The sequence below is a fragment of the Sciurus carolinensis genome, chromosome 6 (genome assembly GCF_902686445.1).
Source record: "Sciurus carolinensis chromosome 6, mSciCar1.2, whole genome shotgun sequence".
In the NCBI taxonomy this organism is placed as follows: Eukaryota; Metazoa; Chordata; class Mammalia; order Rodentia; family Sciuridae; genus Sciurus; species Sciurus carolinensis.
Window position 1 is genome coordinate 106,003,718 of NC_062218.1, and position 23,167 is coordinate 106,026,884.

At 36.7% G+C, this 23,167-nt stretch overlaps 1 protein-coding gene across 1 annotated transcript in view; it reads left to right on the forward strand.

Annotated features, from left to right (window-relative positions):
• Positions 1-23,167, forward strand: part of Spink5 (serine peptidase inhibitor Kazal type 5) — a 68,969-nt gene that overhangs the window by 45,282 nt on the left and 520 nt on the right. The window contains 16 exon segments of the mRNA XM_047555991.1: positions 34-97; positions 1,320-1,447; positions 3,117-3,210; positions 4,577-4,704; positions 8,184-8,256; positions 9,175-9,302; positions 9,461-9,539; positions 11,823-11,921; positions 11,924-11,955; positions 12,989-13,061; positions 13,886-13,934; positions 13,937-14,018; positions 15,106-15,202; positions 17,590-17,647; positions 17,650-17,719; positions 20,244-20,323. Of these exon segments, the coding sequence (XP_047411947.1) occupies positions 34-97; positions 1,320-1,447; positions 3,117-3,210; positions 4,577-4,704; positions 8,184-8,256; positions 9,175-9,302; positions 9,461-9,539; positions 11,823-11,921; positions 11,924-11,955; positions 12,989-13,061; positions 13,886-13,934; positions 13,937-14,018; positions 15,106-15,202; positions 17,590-17,647; positions 17,650-17,719; positions 20,244-20,323 (1,334 nt within the window).

The window sequence follows — 23,167 nt, forward strand, 5'->3', positions numbered from 1 at the left end:
TATGAATGATTCTTTTCTACCCCTCTCTTACAGCCTGCAAGAAGCAAAAGAAAAAGAAGTTGCAGCCAGAACAAAAGTTAGAAGAGAATCTGAAAAGGTAGTTGTCTTGGAAAAAATACAAAATCAGTCCTAATTATTGCCAGTAGTTAGCTCTAGGATCTTAAGTGATTCGTTTGTTCTGTCAATTTCTCAGATACCTCTGAAGTTAACATTCATTGAGTAGTGCCTAAATGTTAGTAACTGCATATTTGTACGTATGCCACATATTCTCATAATAATATGGGATATTTATTGAGTACTTGAAACATATTGGCCCTTATTATTTTAACCATGTAGAACAGATGCTAATATTTCCTTTGTAGATGAGATAACTAAAGTACAGAGAGGCAATACCCTTCGCCCAAGGTGGAATTCTAACTAGCAATTCAGTTGTCAGCTTGGTAGTACTTACCAGGCCATCCTTAGGATATTCTGCTGAATTTGTTAGGAAAGGGGAAGAATTCAGAATAGGAAATGGTGCTGAAACCACATCATAAACAGAACAACTGAAGTATTTGGATATGTTTAGCTCTTGGAAGAAAATATTCAGAAACATGAGAGAAGATCAAGAAAGCTCTCTCCAAATATTTGAAGAACTCCTGTGGAAGAGGAAAACTACCCTTGATTTTTCTGAAGGATGTAAAATGTTTCATCTTTGCTTACTGGTCTGAAGGAACATACTCATCCTATTTTATTAACTTAGGAAAAAAAAACCTGTTTTCCAAGCTCTCCCCAAAATAGTACTGTGGTTACTTTGTGGGAATTATCCAGTAGAAGTTTTGGAATAAACTCTCTGGTAGGTAATGTCTTCAAACAGAAAATGGCAGTAATGAGCTAAAAGGGATTGAGGGACAGTATGGATCAGACCACAAGAAATTTGAGATTTTATCCTGTTCTGATTTTTTGATTCTATGACATGTGCAGTGTTTTTTATTTTTTTTTATTTTTTTGCATTACAATGTAATAGAGGTGAACAGCAAACCCTTGAATGACTGATACCAGTCCTCAGAGAACCCAGTTTATTAAGAGAGTCTTACATGTGTGTGATTGCTGGTTCAGTCTGGATTTAGGGGCTAACTTGCAAGGAAAAAGAAACACAAATCTCTTTACGAGTTCTATGTGCTTAGTAGGAATTCAGTGATAGAATTGTCAGAAAAAAAAAAAAACCTTAAGTCATTTCTTTCCCCCCATCCAGACCCCTTTTAGGAAGTACTTAGTGGAACCCAAAAAATTTTTTTTCAAGAAAATAACCAAGATCTTGTCTTTTCTCCTCCTCTTAGGATAACTGCAGTGAATTTCGGGGTCTTTTGCAAAATGGAAATCTTTTCTGCACAAGAGAAAATGATCCTGTGCGTGGCCCAGATGGCAAGACCCATGGCAATAAGTGTGCCATGTGCAAGGCAGTCTTGTGAGTGCACAGATAGAGCTCCTACTTAGTAGGAGTACTGCTTAGAAGGAGTACTAAGTACTTCCATTTATATGTATATGGAAGACATATATATATATATATATATATATGTGTGTGTGTGTGTGTGTGTGTTTGTGTGTGTTTGTGTGTGTGTGTATGTGTCTCTGTGTGTGTGTGTGTGTGTGTGTGTGTGTTGGGTTTTTTCCTTCCTTACATATAAAAGAAAGAAATGATTATCTTGATTATCTGTAAAGCATTTTAAGGTGACTTTTTTATAATGACCAAGATTCATAGTTCTATGAATAGACAATATATTATTAGGTCATTCTCTAGTTCTGGGGTGGACCCTAGATCATCACTAGATCAGAACATCTTTCTTGATAATATTTTAAAGCTTTTAACAAATAGATTTCTTTTCTCGATTATATTGGAATTCCCACTAGGGAGAAAACATGCAGATTTTACTGTCAATTTGAGTCCTCTATTTACAATTTTGGAAATATCACATTTCAGGAAATAAAAAGTTTAGAAGTACATCTAAAATATTCAATTTATTCCATAACAACTTGCTGAGCATGTGCAATATACGGCATATCTAATGATTATATGAAGATGAATGGAACAAATTCTCTTCTCAGAAATCATATAGTATACTAGGTGATAGACACAGACATAAACTAATATAATATGAAAGGAATTGTTAAATGAAAAATGTTGTATGTACTATGGTATGGTACTTCAGGGAAGGCACAACTAATAGAAAGTTTTAAGTTGGATTGGAACTGGATCTTGCAATTTGGATCAGGTAAAGACATGATAGGAAGGAATGAGAAAAGAGGGAAATAACAGAGGTGAGGACCTAAGTTAAGAAACTTACAGCATGTCAAGAGCAAGTCTTTTAGTTTAATTAGAATTTACTAACTTTACCACATTTGAATGTCAAACTAAGGATTCTGAGGTCAATTCTACATATAGGAAGCTGCTGAAATGGTTTCAGGTAGGAGAGGAGGTGGCCGAAATGTGGTTCCTTTAGGAAGATCCATATGCCAGAGTAAAATGCAGAAAGAGAAGGAAGGCACCAAAATTCAGAATGCTACTGGTGGTGTAAGGGGAAAAGTTTGCAGTAATCCAGGAAGAGACAATAGTCGAGGGAGCAGGATAGAAGGTGATGGATCAAGGTGGAGACCTGTGAAGGTGAATTCAAGGTTATGTGCCACAGCTATGCCATCTGATAGAGGAGCCCTCAGAGGTGATTCCAATACTTTGTTCTTCCATGAAAACAGAGAATCCAAGAGGATGATAATGCTTGGTAGAGAAGCTAATTATTTTGTGTGGGGGAAGGAAGGCCTCTTGAACATGAGGTATTTATGAGAAATACAGCTGGAGATTCCTAGTTAACCCTAAGGAAATGCTAATTAATGAATCACCTTGCTTTGTGATTATGCATATGTTGGTTTTCTTTTACTGTCATGAAAACTTTTCAGGCAAAGGACTCCACCCAATTCATCTGTTTTATTTTGGGGCAAGAGGCTCTGTAACGTAGTAGCTGTTCAGCAAATGCAGGTAGTTGCTGTACAAATCTAACTTGGTCATGTGATGAGAAACTCATAAAAATCTGCTCTGCTTTTTGGAAACTATTCCTCGCTATCTTCCATTTTCTAATTTCCAGTCAGAAGGAAAATGAAGAGAGAAAAAAGAAAGAAGAGGACAATCAGAGAAATTCTGCAGGACAGGGTTCTAATGGTGAAGGAGGGAAAGCTCAGGTGAGAGCCACCTCTAATGTCATAGCCAGGGGATGGACTATGGGCAGTGGAGCAATGGCAGGGCCTGAAGCAAAGGAGAATGTAGGGAGTAAAGAGTCTGGGCAGGTGCTTGAGGAACAGAGCAGGTCTCCTGAAGGACACAGCGTAAGATGTCAGCAATCAAAGCTTCTCTAGCGCTCCTTTTGACTTCTCTAAACCTAGAAGTAATCAGCCCCTCGAAGGCCTTATCCCGGTCTCCTGCCTGTTGTGCTAGTGACCAGTGCTCTTGCCAGTTTTTCTTCTCGCCAGCACCACAAGCTCTGCACCTTCTTTCATTATTTTTTATTATACTGGGTGGATCCAATTCCTGAGGCATCTTTTCTATTGGCCCAAGGCAGCATTATAGGTGAAAGAGTACAGGCCTTGGAGTCTGAGAGTTTGGGGTACAGAGCTGCTCCCTTCCACTTGGACCTGTGAAGCACTGAGTGAATCACTTGTCTCCCTTGTCTAGCAGTACTCTTATCGAGTAAAATGATTTAAGCAAGCATTTAGCACATTTTCTGAAACATTTTTAAGTGTCAGTGTGTCAATAGTGTGTATAAGGCAACCCCTTGGGCCTGTGAGCACAACTTCCTAAGACTACGGACACCCTATTTATCTTCTTAGGACCTTAGAATGTTGAGATCATTTCTTCACTTCTAAATCCAACACATGTTCATATTTTTACCTTTGATGAAATCTGTCCTTTCTGCTTTTTCTATCTCATCTGCTTTAGGAGGCTGAATTTTCTCTCAGATAAGCCTGTTCAGATGTTTTATTCTCTGTAATTCAGTCAAGCTATCTTTTTTGACAATTTGTGTAACTTTGTGCTTGTCCCTAGCATTTTTCTCTCCCTTGTGCTCACACCAGAAGTTAGCACATGTTTTCTGTAAAAGATCAGTTAGTAAATATTTTAGGCTTGTGGGTCATATTGTGTCTATTGCAACTCTGCAACTCTGTCATTATTGTGGGAAAGGAACCACAAATGAAACCTAAAAAAATGATCAAGGATGTGTTTTGATGAAACCTTACATGTCAGAGCAGGCAGCAGGACCTATTTTGTCTGGGGACTATAGTTTGCCCACCTTTAATCTGTGCATTTAAATCCCAATCAATTTTATAATTTCCCTATGTAGTTCCTTAAAAGCAACATTAGAAGCTATGACAACTGACACTTTATACTTAGAAGAACAGGTGATTCTAGCCTCTCTGTGTTTACAGCAATGCTAGCTGTTGTAATTCTTATGAGGGGAGATAGACAAGAACTTTTCTCAGGTTGTTTAACAAATGTAATGATAATGTAATAGTCTAAGTAATTCAGGAGGCCTGCTTTCATTTCTCTTATTAGGACCCATGTGCTGAGTATCGAGAACATATGAAAAATGGAAAACTCAGCTGTACTCGGGAGAGTGATCCTGTACGAGGTGCTGATGGGAAATCGTACAACAACAAATGTGCCATGTGTAAAGAGCTACTGTGAGTGCTTATTGTAATAGTTGTTTCTAAATGATAGCCACATATTCCTCCTGAAATAATGGCTATTTCAAATGTTCTTTGGCTTGCTTCATGAAAGTCATCATTTTTTGACATTTTCTAAATATTATCTCTTTCTCTTGCATTTCCTAATAAATATGAAGCCAAGAGGGCAGCTAGTCAAGTGACTGGTGCCCACCCTGGTTTCTTTTATAATTCCATGTGACCTCCAAGTGCTCTTATGATAGAGAATTGTTTTTCAGTTGTGCCTGAACCCTAGGAGGACTTTGTGAAGGTCATTTGGAATATCTGATTGATGCAGTTCACTGGAGTTTGTTTCTTGTCATATACATGGACACACTTATTGCTGTTTCTTTTGTTTATTTTCCCTTGATGCATGGTACTGAAACTGAATTAGCATGCTTTATGACCCAGTTCAGTCACAGTTTTTGTGCTTTTAGGGCAAATAATATAATTTTTTTAGTCCCATCTGTAAATAGAAGTAGGTGACTTTTGAAGAACGTTTTAAGTTTTGAAACTTAACACAATGTTTTTAATTATGGCATTTAATTGATAGTGTTTACCAATTTATTTAATGCCCACTTAAAACATACACATACAAGTACACACACACACACACACACACACACACATATGTTCTTCACCTTCCTACTTGAAAAAAAAGTGGTCATATAGACCATGTGAGAAAATCTTATCTAAATGTTACATGTAGAGGGAAATGAGAGGGAAGAGGGGGGTATGAAAGATGGTGGAGTGAGACAGACATCATTACCCTGTGTACATGTATGATTACATGAATGGTATGAATCTACATCATGCACAACCATAGAAATGAAAAGATGTACCCCATGTGTACAATGAATCAAAATACAGTCTGTAAAAATAAAAAAAATAATTAAAAAAAATAAAATAAATGGTACAATTTACCATTATGAAAAACAGATTGATTTGCTCAGTTTCCTTAGGAGTGAACTTCAGGGCTCAAGCTGGAATCCAGTTCTTCTGAATAACAGCCTATTATCTATTCTACATCATTAACACCTTCAGTAGGAGCAGGATAGCAGAACGGGGTAGTATGAGGGGTTAGCATTGGATAGGTATTTTAATTCTATGTTCTTGAACAGGTTGCATCACTTCCATAGGCTTCAATATTCTCATATTTTTAAGTCAGACAAGGCAACAATAATCACAGTAGTGGTAGTGTTGCCCTAATGTTCAGTAAATATCTGGTATCACTATTTACAGTAATAAATAATCTCTAACATTATGGTATCTTACATGATCTCATATTCTCTTTTTCCACAACTAATACTTCATAGATATGATGAATTTAAATGAAATAGATCTTCATTTATGACTTGCTGCATCATTCTTTAATAGCAAAACATTTTGTAAAAGAACAACCACAGATTTTCAAATGGGTAAGATTTTTAAGATAAAAATCTGCTATTATAAGATCTTTACCTGGAATAGTTATCAGGGGAAAAAAACATAAATTGATCATTTTTGACAATCTTTTAAAGGCATTAAATGCCTGCTATTTAACAGGCACTCTTCATGGACAGGTATTCTTCAAGTGAACTGAACAAAGTTCCTGCACTGATGGAACTATAAAATAGTATAGATAATAGACAAGCAAATAACTATTTAAGACAAGACGGTAAGGATAATAAAGCAATAGAAAGAAAATGTAGCTCCTGTTTTCTTTATGGTATTCAGAGAGACCTGACAGTTTAGGGAGACCTGTAAAATGTGGACTAAGTAAGACATTTGGAAATCTGGAAGAAGAAAGTTTCTGGCAGAGCAAGAGACAACGCAAGTCTGAAATATGTATGAGAATTAGCAAACCCATGTGACCAAAAGGAGGCCTCTGGTCTCAAAGATCACTGAGGAAGAGGGACAAATACAGGAAATGAGTTAGGAAAGATTATAAGAGCTGTTTAGGGCCCTAAACAGAGAAAGATGTTGAATTTTATTTTATATGTGATCAGATGATACTAGAGGTTTTGAGCAGAGCTATGATTAGAACTAGAATTCTAACAAGCTGAATAATTATAGGAATCCTCTTTTTGCCAATAATTTACTTGGTTAAAATTTCATGACTTTAAATTTGAATCTTACATATGTATTTTATGGCCAGATCTCTATTTCCTGTACACTCAAAGGGAACTCCCTAAAATAAATTTTTTTATTAAAATGATATATGTATATATAGGTATATAATTATATTCATACTAATTCTTTGTTTTCTGTGAAAACCCAAGTGAAATTCTGAAAGAGAAATAACAAATTAAAGTTTTACATTATTTGGATCTTGGACTAATTGCACAAGAATCACCAGACTTGCTTTTTAAAAATCAAATTACTGAACCTAAATTCAGATGAATAAAACTGTTGGAATGTTCAGTGAATCCAAATTTTGAACAATCTCTAAATGTCTGTGAAAACTTAGAGACCACTGGCATAAATCATGTGAGCGTTTTAGTCAGCTTTTTTGCTGCTTTGACCAGAAGACCGACAAGAGCAATGAGAGGAGAAAAATTGGGAGCTTGCGGGCAGGTGCAGCTCACGGTGGTTACAGAGGTCTCAGTCCATAGATGGCTAACTCCATTCCTCTGGGCTGGAGGCAAGGTTGAACATCATGGTGGAACAGTGTGGCAGAGGAAAGCAGCTTCAGACATGGCCACCATGACACAGAGAGAAAGAGCCTCTACTTACCAGGTACAAAATATATACCCCAAAGGAATGCCCCCAATGACCCACCTTTTCCAGCCACACCCTGTCTGCCTTTAGTTACCATCCTGTGAATTCCTGTCAGGGGATTAACTCACTGATTGGGTTAAGGCAGTTATAACCCAAGCATTTCACCTCTAAGTCTTCTTGCCTTGTCTCACACATGAGCTATTAGGGTCACCTCATATCCAAACCATAACAGTGAGACAGGTTAGTTATAAAAAAAAGAATGTGTTCCTCAGATGCTTTCCATATTACTCTTCTTTCTATTTTGGGTTCTACACTTAAAGAAATTATGTTTTAATTATTCCTTGACCTCAAAATCAAGGAAGCAGGACAGGGAGTTGATAGAACCTTAGAAACCATAGCTCATGATGAAAGGCCAAGGACCTGAGGAGACTGGACATGAGACTTGAAGCTTGCCTTTAAATCTGAAGGACTAACGCGAAGAAGCAATAGATTGAGTGGTGTGCTCTGTGTTCTTCTGAGAATATGAACACCAAAATGGACATTATAGGGAGATAAATCTGGACACAAACAAAAGAGACTTTGTAATTATGGGAACTGATGTGCCTTGTGATGAAGGTCAACTGCACTGGGGTCAGTAATGCAGTGGATTGTCCTCCTCAAGGAGGGGCAGAGGGTGTTGCCCGGAGGTTCAGGATACATAAACCGTCACCCCTGTGTACGTGTTGCTAAGGTGACTATTGATGTATTTTTTCTTCCAGACAAAGAGAAATTGAAGAAAAAGATAAGAATTCTGGTTTTAGATCAAATGGGACTGGATCAGAGTCAGGAAAGGTGAGTCGTTAACTAGGTTTTGACAGAACTGTCTTTCTCTAAGTCCTCATAGACATGGAAAGAGGTTGTGGATATGGTCAACTAAGATCTTGTCCTTTGAAGGTCAGGAACCAATTTTAAAACGAGAATGTCATTGGCAATTTGTTTGGTGTAGAACTTTAATGCCAAGTGGAAATCTTCCCGTCTAATGATTTATTAATTGTAAGGATTTTGTTAATTATAATCATAGCTTCATTATGATTAATAAATCATAGTTTATTTAATTCTCTCAGCAGCTTATAAAACTTTTAAACTTTATTTAGAGAAAATGAGGTTCAACAAAGTATAGTTTGTTTGTTTTTTTAAATTGCTATTATGACAAATTACTAGAAACAGTAGCTTACAACAACACAATGTTATTATCTTACATTTCTGGAGTTCAGAAATTCTAAATTGTCTTACTAAAACCAAGGTGACAGTAAAATTGTGTTCCTTTGTGAAAGCTCCAGAGGATGGTCTGTTTCTTCGCCTTCTTTAACTTTGAAGGTGACCTGCGTGTCTTCAAAGTGAGCCAGGGCCTGTCAAGTCTTTCTTATGCTCTATCACTGTGACACCGACTTCATTGCTTCCCTGTCTCATGGATAAGAAACTTATCCATGAAATTACATTGAATCCTGGCAGATAACTCTGGATAACCTTCCCATTTCAAATACAGCTAATTGCCAAATCGAATTCTATATGCAATGTAATCCCCCCTTGAAATGTAAAGCAACATATTTGCAGACTTCAGAAATTTGGACACGGATATTTATATGGCCATACTTGTGTCCACCAAAGCAAAATTAAGAGACTGTCTTACTGTTGGATGAAATCTGATTTTCAAGCAGTTAAATGCTATGTGAAAACAGCACTTCTGATCTAATATTTCCTTCTTCTCAGGATGTATGTGATGAGTTCAGAAGCCAAATGAAAAATGGAAAACTCATCTGCACTCGAGAGAGTGACCCCGTCCGGGGTCCTGATGGCAAGACGCATGGCAACAAATGTGCCATGTGTAAGGAGAGGCTGTGAGTACAAACCAAAAATGGGGATTAGACTGTGAGTCACGAAGGTACAATTACTCATTAGTGTGAGAAAGTGGAAATTATTTTAGAAGCAGACCTTGTCATTGAGGAGGTGTTTATTCACTTTGGTTGAAAATGTTTGTTTCCATCCTGTCCTTCAGGGAAAGGGAAGCAGCTGAAAACAAAAAGAAAGAAGATGAAGAAAAGAAAAATACAGGAGAAAAGAGCAATGACAAGGAGGTAATGCATGTTAAACATTGTAATACCTACACTTGGCTGCTTTGCTGTGGATGAATTCATCAGAAGAGTGTTTGTGGAAGACAGACTGTCCCAGTCAAGGGTGGTAAACAGGAAAGTCAAGGCTCCTTACAAAGAAACAGCCTGCTATGGAGAGCCCCAGCCGCAACTCTGATGCAGTTACCATACATTTGGAGGGCAAGCGACACTTGTCAAATTACTGTGATCATACATTCAGTGAACTTCAGTTCTGAAGTTGTAAAACAAACAAATAAACAGATGCCAAAAATTACAAATAAGAAACCAAGTATCAAAAATTCAGAGTGCCAAATGATAAATTCTTTAGCTGGCATTTCAGCGCCACCTAGTGTTCGATTTTGGCTCTATAAATAGTGTTCACCCCATAGAGTATTACAGGGTGCCATCCTTTCCATCCAGGGTTTCCAAGTAGAAAAGCAAAATAGTAAAATTTTCCTTGGAAGATTTTCCCACTAGTGAGACAACATTTCATCAGTCCTCTATTCTGACTAAGCAAATGAAACATTACTAATAGTCATAATCATTCTAAAATAGTTTGGCAATATCTGTTGTGCATTTCAGTAGTTGAATGACTTTGAGAATATAAGTTATGGTACAATGTCAGATGATGTCTACTGGATGTTCATTTAAAATTTGGTCAATGTTCAAGTTTGTGATATTTTAAAAATTTCACACTGAAAAACAACTATGTGTGTTTGTGTGTGTATATTTAAAATATTGAGATTTTGTGTATGTGATGAGACCTATGGCTTATCTATAGATAAAAATTACCATATTTAAACATGCCTAATATGTATGATGTGGATTGTTCAAATTTGACAAGTTAAAAAAATTTAAGAGACCATGCCTACATACAAAAAATAAACAGGTGCGACTAACCCTTAAAGCAAGAGTTGTAATACAGGCAGTTGGGCGCTAACATAAACATGTATGTTTGTGGTATTGTGGGCACCTAGAAAAGAAAATGATTCTAGTTATCTCTAAAAATGATGGGTGTGAGACATTTAATGTATTCATCACATATTCAACTAAAAATTTCAAATCTCTCCTCCCCCCCACCCTTCTCTCTCTCTCTCTCATTTTTTAAATGTAGTTACTAAAAGCAGGTCTTCAGGGTAGGGGATATGGCTCAGTGGTAGAGTGCTTACCTGACATGTGTGAGGCCTTGGGTTTGATCCCACACCTTAAAATACAACTATAAAAACAATTAAAAAAAGGTGGTCTGGAATTTTTTATGAGTATCACAATTTAAAGAAAGAAGGGTAACTATGATCTAGGCTTCTAGCAGTATTTTTTCATATAATGTTTTCACTTATCTACTTTGCCTCTTTGAAGTTAAAGGAAATTCAAGAGACTTCTATACCTCACCAAAGTTTTCAAAAGATGCCAGGTCCTGTGGACTCAGTTCTATTGGTTTCTTTTTGAGGACTTTTTTTTCCAATCAACAAAAAAATAGTCAGCTTGAATGTAGTTCAGTGATCGAGCACTTTCCTAGTATGCATGTATGAAGTCCTAGGTTCCAAAACTGAAAAAAACAAAGCAAACAACACTTAGCATTTTTTTTAAAACAGACAGGATCTTTATTTTCTACCATGTAAAATAAAGCAATAAAAAGAATACCCTGGTTGTTATCAGGTTTCTGGTCAAAACTAATTTTAATTACTTAATATTTCTGAGTCATATTTTTCTCATTTGTAAAATAGTGAAAATGAGCATTTATCTTCTGGATTTGTATGACCACTATAGTAAACCTATTAGAACATGCAACAAATGCCTGGATGTAGTCCACATTTGATAAAAAAAAAAAAATTTTTAAATAAATGTATTGAGGAACAAACCTGAACGTTACATGTTCGTATGTCTTGCCAGAAGAGTGTTTTCAGTTCATTCCAGGGCTCTTGAATTAGACTTTTTAATGTGTATAGTAATGACTACAGTTTGCAGAGACAGATTTGGGGCTGGTCTCTTAGGAGACTATATAAAAGTGGAAAGTGTTCTCTAGGCAGTAGTGAAATTCCACAGGGGCAAGACCGTTATTGGGAGTCTATGGACAGAATTCAAACTATTTAGGCAGAGATTGGATAAAATGCCTTTAAAATACATTCATCTCAGAAATCTCATTTTCTCTTTTTTTTTTTCCTCTCAAGTGTTATGAATTCATATCTAACCAACCAATCATGTTTTCAGGCTTTAAAGATTAAACTTTAAAGTAACATCTTTCCTTCCTTCATCACCTCCTGTTGACAGGATGTGTGTCATGAATTCCGGAGCAAGCAGAGAGATGGAAAACTTGTCTGCACCAGAGAAAATAACCCTGTTCGAGGCCCAGATGGCAAGATGGCATGTCAACCAAGTGTGCCATGTGTCTGAGCATCTGTATGTGAAGAGGCTTATTTATCCGTGCATTTTGTTATATTGTGCCTGTTTGCCAGAAATAGTTCTGTTCCTTAAAACCTGAGAGCTCTTGGCTTCACACATTAAAGATAAATAGCTCTTCAATTTTGAAGAGGACAGTCACTTTCTAAAACACTTTAAAAAAGAATTTTTTTTAATTTCAATGATGAGAAGCATAATCATATGTGGAGTCTCTAGGGTGGGAAAACAGCTACTGCCTAGTGACAAAATCAATGACCTTTCAAGAGGGGGCTTAGAAATTAACCCGGGATAGACCAACGCGTTTTGCAGAGCCTCAGTCTCTCCTATCTGTGAATGAAGTACAACAAATACCCAACACAGTTATAAGGTTTCAAAGTGAGAACCTTTTAAAACTGTTTCTAAACCTTCAAATCACTATCACTATAAAAAGAACAATCAAAATTGAGAGTTTAGTATAATATTCCTGGAAAAGTAAAGTGAGAAAGGAAGCACCTTTCTAGGTGAGAGAGTAAATGTATTCTATTAAGGAAAAACACAAAGTAATGGCCTTTTAGGATCCTGTCATTCTAGATGATAGTATCATAAGTGATACAATGAAACTTGAGAGCATGGATTGCCCAGATATGATATGGAAACTTCAATCCCAAGAACAGACTAGTAAAAAAAAAAAAAAGTATTTTATATGTATGAGAAAATAGCGATAGATTTGCTAATGTTTAGAATTGGCAAGATTAGCCAAACTGGTGGCACACTCTTATAATCCCAATGACTCAGAAGGTTGAGGAAGGATGATTGCAAGTTCAAGGCTAGCCTCAGCAACTCAGTGAGGCACTGAGCAACTTAATGAGACCCTGTCTCAAATAAAAAAATAAAAAGGGTGGGAGACGTGGCTCAATCATTGAGTGCCTTTGGTTCAAATCTAAAACCAAAAAAAAAAAAAAAGGAATTGTCAAGATTACTTGCCTAAAGAAAATTCATTAACAAACCTAAAAAACAAAACAAAACAAAAAAACACCCTTTTTTGTTTCCTTCTGCAGTGAACGAGAAGCCAGTGAAAGAAATAAGAATGATGAAGAAAAGTTCATTTCCAAACCTTCAAACAATGCAAAGGTTGTTTCTTAAAAGATGCTCAAATACGTTTCACTTTCCACCTTCAGAATCTTGCCTTCTTCTCCAGTCTTGGGATAATAAAGATACTAATGTTTTACTTTAAGAAAATTGATTTTGCCAGTGTTGTCACTTTGGGTCATAATAAGGCTTTGGGGGTCTGATGCTTTTCTTGATTTTTGTGGATAATTCTCCTAGAGCATGTACCAATTTATTGCTTTAGTCTTTCTGCTTTAGGAGAAAAGAGGCTTCCAGTAGTTTATAGTCATTGATTTTAAAGATGCAGGCAAGTTAAAATAATCTTGAGCCTGTCTGTTTAGCTTCTCTCCTTGATGTCTTTTTGTTCTCGTTTTCTCCAGATGATTTTCACAGCATCAACGAATCAATAGTGTGCATACTTCATGCTGCCTTTCTATTTGCTTTTCAAGACTGCAAAGAAAGAACCTCCATTCAGTCCTTTAACAGTGAGAATAATCACATTTATAGAGTTACATTCCCATGGGGATTCTCCCCGGAGCTAACAGCACCACCCAATGTGGAAATGGGGGAACAATGGATAAAAGGGGAAAGGGTGACAAGGAGGGTGGTGTCAAGTGTTATTTTATGTTTCCCTATATTTTCCGGACCAGTGGCGAGAGGTTTCAGAATGAAGCAGAGGATGCAAAGTTTAGACAGTCCGGGAGTACCTTGGCCTCCATTGCCAGGATCAGAGCAGTGAGTCTGAGCTGAGAGCCAATGGAGGACTTCATAGAGCCACATTTAACTTCCTAAAGCCGCCCAGCAAAAAAGGAGAAGGCCATGTTCACCTCCCCTCTCTCATCTTCCAGGATGAGTGCAGTGACTTTCGAAAGCATTTGAGGAATGGAGAGCTCATCTGTACCGAGAGTTCGACCCTGTGCGTGGCGAGGACGGAAAGTTCTACAGGAACAAGTGCCACAAGTGGCAGAGCTGTCTTGTGAGGTAGAAGATTCTGCTCTGGCTCTGAAGCAGGGGGGCTTGCAGTTTTAGAAACATCCATTGAATAAATATGAGTGCCGGTGAAGCCATGGAGTTTGTCAAAATAAGTCTTTAGAATAATGGCCCTTAAGTTGAGAACACCACGGCATGGTAGAAAGGATAGAAAGAGTGCTTGGACTTGGCCCGACGGGAAAATCCAGGTGTAAGTTTCCGTGACCATGATACTCAATTGTGTCACGACTTACTTTATTTTTTTCCAGCCTTTTTAGCATCATAGAACAAAAGGAAATCCCTTCCAATCTTTTGTGTCCTATAACTCTATCAGACCTCAGCAGAGAAATCTTTTTTTTTTAATGCAGATTTTTGTACTTCAGAATATTTTAAATCAAAATTTCTAGAGCTAAAGAATTTGTGGGATTTTTTTTTTGTTTTTGTTTTGGCATACCAGGGATTAAATAAACTCAGAGGCACTCATGACCACTGAGTCACATCCCCACCCTATTTTGTATTTTTATTTAGAGACAGGGTTTCACTGCATTGCTCAGGGTCTCCCCTTTGCTGAGGCTGGTTTTGAACTCAAGATCCTCCTGTCTCAGCCCCGCCCCCAGCTGCTGGGATTACAGGCTTGTGCTACCTCACCTGGGAAGAATTTGTGTTTTAGAAAGGGTTTTATGTTGTTCTAATGAGCAACCAAATTTCAGGACCAATGTACAAGTTGATGATGGTGATGACAGTCATGAAAAACACTGCTAATACAACAATAATAATATTTATTTAACTTTTCATTGTTCACGTTGTATATTCTTTGAGGTAGGAGCTACCAGCACTGCACTCTATATTCTAGGAAATTGAAACTCAGGAACTCTAAGCCACTCATCTAAGGCCACACATCTGTTGAGTGATAAGAGCCCTACACCAGCCCCCTGTTGCATACTTTGCTAGACATTTTTCCAGGTTGCTCTCTGCTTTAATGTTCTGGGGTTCTTAACAAGATTGTCTAACTTCCCATTGGACATCCCATTCACATTCCCCTTGTAAATATTACTTTAAATTATTATTATTATGTACACTATTTTGTTTCCTTGCTCAGTCAAAAAGAAGCTTTGGAAAGAGCAAAACTTCGAAAAAAGCCATCCCACATTAGAGCTTCTGAAGAGGAAAACAACCTAGATTTGCTCAATTCTCTGGTAAGAATGACTAGTTTGTAAATCTATTCATGAATTTAATTCACTTGTGTTTTCAGGACAGCTGCCCCTTTTGCATGATTCCCTGTAGCTAGTGGGATCTGGGGAGACTGGGTACGACCCTGAGAGCTTTGCTTTGAGGAGTAGATGAAGTTTATACTTGGCTAGAGTTCTAGGATTACCATAGGTACAACATTCTGCTCTGAGATTGGTAGCCCTGATTCCATTGGGAACATTCTGAAATTTTAAGAAGTGGATGTGTCGTGGGTGTGACTAATCCAATGTGTGGTTAAATATGTAGTCAGAAGTCTTTATTTTCTCATGTCTGCAGATCAGAAGGTCCATCACAAAGCTTCCACTCAAGTGTCTCCTCCAGCCCAGTCTCTTCCTAATAGCCAAGAAAACAGCAGAGTAGAAGCTGGGTGATGAGCCATTCTGGAAATACATTAGAGGGCGGCAAGGGCAGAAACCAGACAGCCCATGAGCAATTGCAGTGGTTCATCAAAGAGGTGGTGCTGGCTTTTACCACCATGGAAGGCAGAGCTCATGAGAGGTGGTTAGATACTGGCTCCACTTTGAAAGTGAAGTCAAGAGACTTTGTTCAGAGTTGAGGTACTGTGTGAGAAGAAAAGAAGCATCCTGTCTTTGTTGCCTCTGTCTTCTGCTTCTTTGTGGGGCTTTATCCTAATACTGAATGTTGCAGTAGCAGTAACCCGAAAGTATGTTGGACTTAACTAATTCAGTCCCGATTTGCCAAGATTCATAGAAGTTCCTGTCTAAATTCTCCCTGAATAGTTATATCAATATGGAACTCAACACAATCTAATACAGTTTATTTAGATGTTTGAATTATTTCTCAAAACAAGAACAATTATTGCCCAGATCTTCTTATCTAATGATACAATACTATTACATTTTTTATTTCTTCTTTGTGTTTGTTTCAGAATGTAGTTTTCAATGAATTTACTAATTTCTTCTAAGTTGTCAATTTTATTGGTATATTCACAATATTTCCACATTATCCTTTTAATATCAATAGTTAATATCTTTAGTTTTAATAATGGTGATAAGTATTTTTCTACATTTTTAGTTAATTTCACAAATAGATTATCACTCTATTAATCTTTTCTAGAAGCTAACTTTTGGTTTTGTTCTCTTTGCTTTTATCAGTTTCGCCTCTTTTTTTGGTTTCTTTGACTTAATTTACTCATCATCTACTAGCTTCTTGAATTAGTAGTTTGCATCATTGATTTTAGAACTTCCTTCTTTTCCAATCCGTATAAAATTATAACTTTCTCTCAAATCACTGCTTGAATTGCTGATATTTGATTGTTTTCATTTTTTATGTCTTTTACTCTACTATTTCTAAATTGTATCATGATTACTTTGTATCACCAGTGATAAAAGATTCATTCTTTTACTTTCAACCTGCCAACTTCCTCATATTTAAAGTACATTTCTTATAAATGATAGTAAGATCTTTATGTTCTTCAAGTTTGACATTTCTGTCTTTTAACTAGAGTATCCATTTATTAATATTTATTATAATTACATTGTATTCAAGCCTTCCGCCATCCTATTTGTTTTCAAATAGGATTCAAATTCTCTCTCTCAAATTCTTTCTCTTTTGGTTTTAATTATTTTGCTTTTTTTCTCAGTAATCAAGTTATTTTTGTTGCTTTTGCTATTACATTAAGTATGGTTCAATTCATACTTCCAAAAGACTATGAAAACATGTTTTTTTTATATTGAAAATATATTGATCACCATGGAAAACATGCTGACAACTAACATTTACTGAGCTTTTGGTATGCAATAGACTCTGTATTATGCATGCATTTCATTCATTATTTGATTTAATTTCCAAAAACCATAATGTAAGAACTACTCTTACTCTTTTTTAGGTGAGAAAATTAAGGCTCAAAAAATCTAGATAAATTGCTTCTCTACTTAGTGGCAGAGCTAGGACTCAAAAACCCATGCAATTAACTAGTACTTAGCAATGAGTCTTCCCCTTATAGGTTGTACATGACAGGTACCTTCCTTTAAAAAGTGAATGTTATTTGTAGTGTAATTAAAATCTTAATTTTCTCCCTATGGGCATGTGCAACTTACCATGCCTAGTACTTTGTAGGATTTCTACTCTTACTGTTTTGTTTTCTTTGGTTTCTTTGTTTAGAAAGTTATCTTCTATAGTTAAAAGAAGCTCAATCCAGGAGGTTAAGTCCATCTAATTTCGTGTGAAATAAACACATAGGCTGTATAAACCTTTACCACTTTTCTGTTCCTAATCACTACACAGATGTGATTAAGGAAACCAGGAGGTGCCCCAAACCCATCCTTTTTTTGAATGCTGTTAAGCAAGTCTGCTTTATGCTTTGCTTGTTCAGAATTCCGAGATGTGCAAACACTACCGAGTGCTGCCAAGGATGGGTTATATTTGCCCACAGGATTGCAGCCTGTCTGTGGTGATGATGGCCAAACATACAGCAACCCTTGTATGCTCTGTCATGAAAACCTGTAAGTATGCAGGGTGCGCCTCAAAGCTCCCAGTGTAGAAGAGCCTAAGTGTATTGTTGACCTACACTAGTGTACTGATGTCATGCTGGGGTATATTGTAGTCATTTATAAATCACAGCAGTTAAAATTTTAAATTTCACATCTTTCTTATATGTAAAATAGAAAGGATTCACTGTTATTTCTTTAGTATAACTGCTTATCTATATTGTTATATACTTTACTGGTAGAAGAGAAAAAAAAAAAAATACCAGGTGTTTGGCTAGAGCCTTTCCGGAGCTTCTCTATAAGCCCCATGTATGCTAACGGGAGCACGAACATCATCCATCCTGCACATGTTAAGGAAAGCAGTGGAGAACCCAATGCTGTACAGAGTCAGCCTCACCTATGATGTCTAAACAGTCCTATGACTGCAAGACGGTCCACTGACTTCCCATCTTCCATGAACCTTTTTCTTAAAGGAAGTGGTACCATGCAAAAGGAAGTACAAAACCTGCCCAGGTGTCAGGGTGCTCACCTGTAATCCCAGCAACTTAGGAGGATGAGGCAGGAGATCTCAAGTTCAAAACCAGCCTCAACAACCTAGTGAGGCCCCAAAGAAACTTAGTGGACCCTGTCCTCAAAATATAAATAAATAGATAGATAGATAGATATAAGGGCTGGGATTGTGGTAAATGTCCCTGGGTTCAATTCCCAGAAACCCAAAACAAAACAAAACCAAACAAAAACAGAACAATGGCCACACTGATGTCTATGTCTATTCTAATTTATCACTGTTCATGTGTCCAAATTACCTCATCATTCCCCTTGATTTCTTCACTGAAAAAGTGGAGACAGTTGTCGGAGCAACTGACTTCACAGGCTATTAAGAGTAACTATCAGATATGAACAATATTTTTTATTTAGGTTGAATACAAGGGATCTATTTTATTGCTTTCATTATTGGTTTCAGCTTTGTTCCATTTGATCAGTTTCAGTGAAAGCATGGTGACAGACTTTGGTTTTTCCATCCTATGGCCACCCTGAACTTCCCACTGCAGTCCAAGTACTACTCTGGTCTTCTTTGAACACTGCAAACAAGGTCACGGTATGAAGAAGAAACTCCTTGATATCCTCATTTTCAATCCTAGAAATATTTTAATTTGCATTTATTTTCTTTTGAATGAAATAATCATAAAATAAAAGTCATTCCTCAGGTCATTTACGTAAACTATAAATCATGAATGTAAGTACTTATGTGTTCTTGGAACTACTTAAGGCATGGAAAGATAGGATACCTTCACATTCAGTCAATGAGTCCCTGTAAACTGCTATGAAATGGCATTGTCATCTTTGTACAGAGAGTTCAGATAATTTATTAAATCTCAAAAGTCTAGGATGTAGTTAGACAGCATCTTAGCCTTGTTGATTTGTGTCTAAATGGGTTTTTTAAATTATTTAACCACTATACTACTGTTGTATCCAAAGCAGTAGGCTCAATAAAACTTTGTAGAAGAAGGATTACTTTGATAATAAAAAAAGTTACTGCTTTTAAGAATACAGAAATATTGGTGTGACATGAGAAATTTGTATGCATAACATCTATGGGCTTATGGGTGACTTAGAATCCATCCATGAACCTTACAGAATTTGAAGGAATTAAGTCTTGTTTAAGGGAGTGAATATAATCATCTAGGAATTCCATTGTTGTATATACGGTATATCCAACCCAGAAGTCCCTTCAATTCCTTTTTATTACAAGTGTCAGAACTTGAATATCAATATAATTTCATCAAGCTTTGCATTACCTGTATAGGGCCCATTAAGAAGTGATTCTCTACTCAAGGAGACTTAGATTTGGAAACTTATATGATGAAAACTATTAATAAAGCATGCCTCAGGATGTATTATTGGCAAAACAAGCTGGGAATATATACTATAGAGAAAAGAGACTCAGGTTATCCTAGGAAAGAGGGGCCATTTTTGTTTCAGTGGTGTTAGAGAAGTTGTAGGGGAGAAATGTTCAACATGAACAATATCCAAGACAAATGTACTGCCTTCTCAGACAACCAGTTTCCGCACACCAGAGGTAAATCAGTCCATGTTTGATTCATAATATTTCTTGAGTGAAAGGCATTAAAATTCCTACTCTTTTAAGATCATTTCAAATGATGAGATACAGACCGTTTGATTGTGTCTTGTTAGATTTTCTGTACCCCAAGTCATATTACATAAATTTAATACAGTCAACCTTCTCTCTGGGATCTGATTTTTCCATCGACAAAAATGATGATTCGTGGAGTACATGACATCAAACATTCTGAAATTCTATGAGTATTAGGGGCTGAAATGTGACAGGTGTGTTTAGGGCTAGAGGATAAATCTGGGAGCATGAGAGACTGAACTAAATGGTGAACCCTGGAGGATGGCAGAATTTTGACCCCAGGCCTTCCTCCTAATTTCAGCTTGTGATATTCAGTTTTACCCACGTGGATACTTATTAATAGGTCATTGTAACATTCTTCAATCTTCCTCTGTTCTGTTTTAGGATACATCAGACTAACACACACATACGCAGTAAAGGGAGGTGTGAGGAAAGCAGCGACCCAGAAACACCTGTGAAGACAGGTAAATCTGTAAGTACCCAAGCTTCCTGCTCATGGTGTTTGAAGCAGCTGGTCTGCCTTTGTCCTCTTGCTCTGGGTGATGGAAATTTCTCAGTCCTGAAAAGCGGCACTAGGTCAGGTGACCCCGGAATTGGTCACATTTTTACTGTAAAGATAATTAAGTAATTACTGAAATATGTGGGGATAACAAAAGTAGTTTACATTTTAGACTCATTACTTGACTCATTAATAGATTTTTATGAGCAATGTCTCCATTCTAACATTACGTTTTGCAGGATAGTTTTTATTCTCTGTAATCCACAATGAAAAGATGAAGCAGAGGCCAGGTGTAGAGCCAGAAATGGATTGAAACCATTCCTATGTAATACTCATATCCTCACATTACTTTCAAACATTAAGAGTTGACCTATTTCATTTAAATTTCTACAATGATATTTTAACACGATTGTCTTTGTTAGTCTCCCTGGTAACTTTGAGAAGTTTCTCCCCCAAGCAAAGTGATTTGTAACCTGGAAAAATAAATTTTCAAATAAGAGAAAATATTTTCTTATAAGATAAATATGGGTTCAAATGACAGTTTTTAATAGTTTTCATTCATAAGACCTTTGGTGAATAATATAAATACTCTAAGCCAAAGATCTCAATGAACTGTTGAAAACAGTCACTAAGCACTGACTTTAAAACTCTTGGCACAGCATCTAAAAAACTAATAGCAATTTTATTATTATGATCATTATTTATACCTAAGACCAGAGTATGAACTTAGAGTCTGGAATACGAATTTGGAAAAAGACCCTGGCATAGCGTTTATTTAATGTAAATAAATAAATTATTTTAACTAATTAAATTTTAATAGAATTATGCTTAATATTTGTATCAAACAAAATTTAAAAAAATCTCACAAATTTATTTATTATTTCTAATGGGTTTTACTTCATGCCACTGCCACAAAAAACTTTAGCAATAATGGAATTGAGAATATTCTGCTAGATTTGAAAGCAACACTAAATGAAACCCAATTGCCTTGATGTGGGAAACTGGGAATACTTGGGGTATAATATAAGAATTTCTGGTCTCACAATAGCAGTGGGAAGGCAAAATAGAGTAGACAGGAAACATCTATTTGTCATGTAACTTGACAGGAAATTACTTACCTATGTCGGATCTTTAGATACCCATAAAAGAGAAGACTTAAACTTTTGCTCTAGTTCCTATGTTATTTGCTAATATATTCCATATATAAATTCTTGGTGGTTTGAATCCTACTTTATTGACAGAATATACTGTTCTCCTTCCTCACAAACATATCTCCTTGCATATATCTCACAATGAAGAGGTAGAAATAATCTTTATTCCAGTCAAATAGACCACACCTCCTTGTAACAGGCAAACTCTGTAGGTGACTCGACAAAAACTACTTCAGGAGGAACTTGCCTTATGGTCACACAGGTAAGATATAGTTCTTCAAATAATGAAGAATCTTGCCAGGGGTCAGCACACAGGGCTTTGGAAGGGAGTTGCTTCCTCTGGTTTCTGGGTATTTCCTTTCCACTAGAGTTCTACAGCAGGCATTATTAATGACAGGAAAAAATATTTTATGGGGTTAGTTGGTGAAACAAATGGTTATACCAGAAGGTGTCCTGGACACGGATGCAGTGTCATTTTCCTCTGTGTGATTGAGTGTGATCTTGGGTACAGGTGGTACAGATGGGCTTGGTCCAGTATTGCACTGATTATTATTATAGTGTTATATCCTGGAGGTTAGAACCTATTGCCTGAGCTTTATTGCTGGGTGGAAGATCCTTTAAGAGAGTCAGGCATCCCACAAATTGAATGATGTCAGGCAGTGACAACTTCTCAAAAAGTAGGCTGAGTATCCTGAAACCTGTACAGTTGCTTACTATCTAAGTAGTACTTTCTATTATACAGTGACTACTAAGATTTATGTAGATCTTTAGAGTTATGTGTACATTTTCCTTTTGCATTTTCATACTGGTCTTGTGATTGGGGCAGGGATTGTCACCTTCCCCATCTTATAGAAAGCCAGCCTGGGAGAAATTCAATCATTTGTCCAAGTTACTCAGTGCAAATCTTGAATCCAGTGTATGTCTTCTGACCTCATAATTTGCTCCCTGCCATGATGCTTAGTCAGCAGGAGATTCTAAAATACAGTGGGTCTAGAAAAGATATTATTTCAGATTTTCTATATCAGGCAGTAGGTTCCAACCTCCAGGGGATGTACAGCCATGATAGTCAACAGAGCAGTGTTGGACCTTGACCCATCTATGGCACCTGGATCCAACTGGTAACCGCATTAAGGAAAATACAAATATAATTTTGTGAGATGAATAAATAACTATTCTCAGCCTTGTGGCATATTGTCAAGGCTTTGACATGACCATAGCTTGTCCCTCTCAAACCAAAGGAAAGCTTGTTGAGCAGATGTAGGCACTGAAACTTATGGTTTAGTTCAGAATGACTCAACTGCTCTCGCCATGATGGTAGTAACTGATGATGTGCAGTTAACTGGAAGGAAATTTTCAGGCCTTCATCCTCTTTTAAAGATTTTTAAATTTGATTAATGTTTTAAATATTGACTTGAGCAAGTTTGAAACATAGGTAAGCTAGGAAAATAGTACAGCTGATTATACTCTAAGGTTTGAACAAACTATAATAGAAAAGCATTAATGTCACAGGCAGTGGATTCATCATTACCTAATCTGAGAATTTAGTAAGTCACTAGGATCTGAAGCCCAATTTCCTCATCAATGAAGTGGTATTAATGGCTTCTTACTTTTTTAATTATGATGAAGGTCATATGTAATCAAGAGCAGAGGCAAGCCAT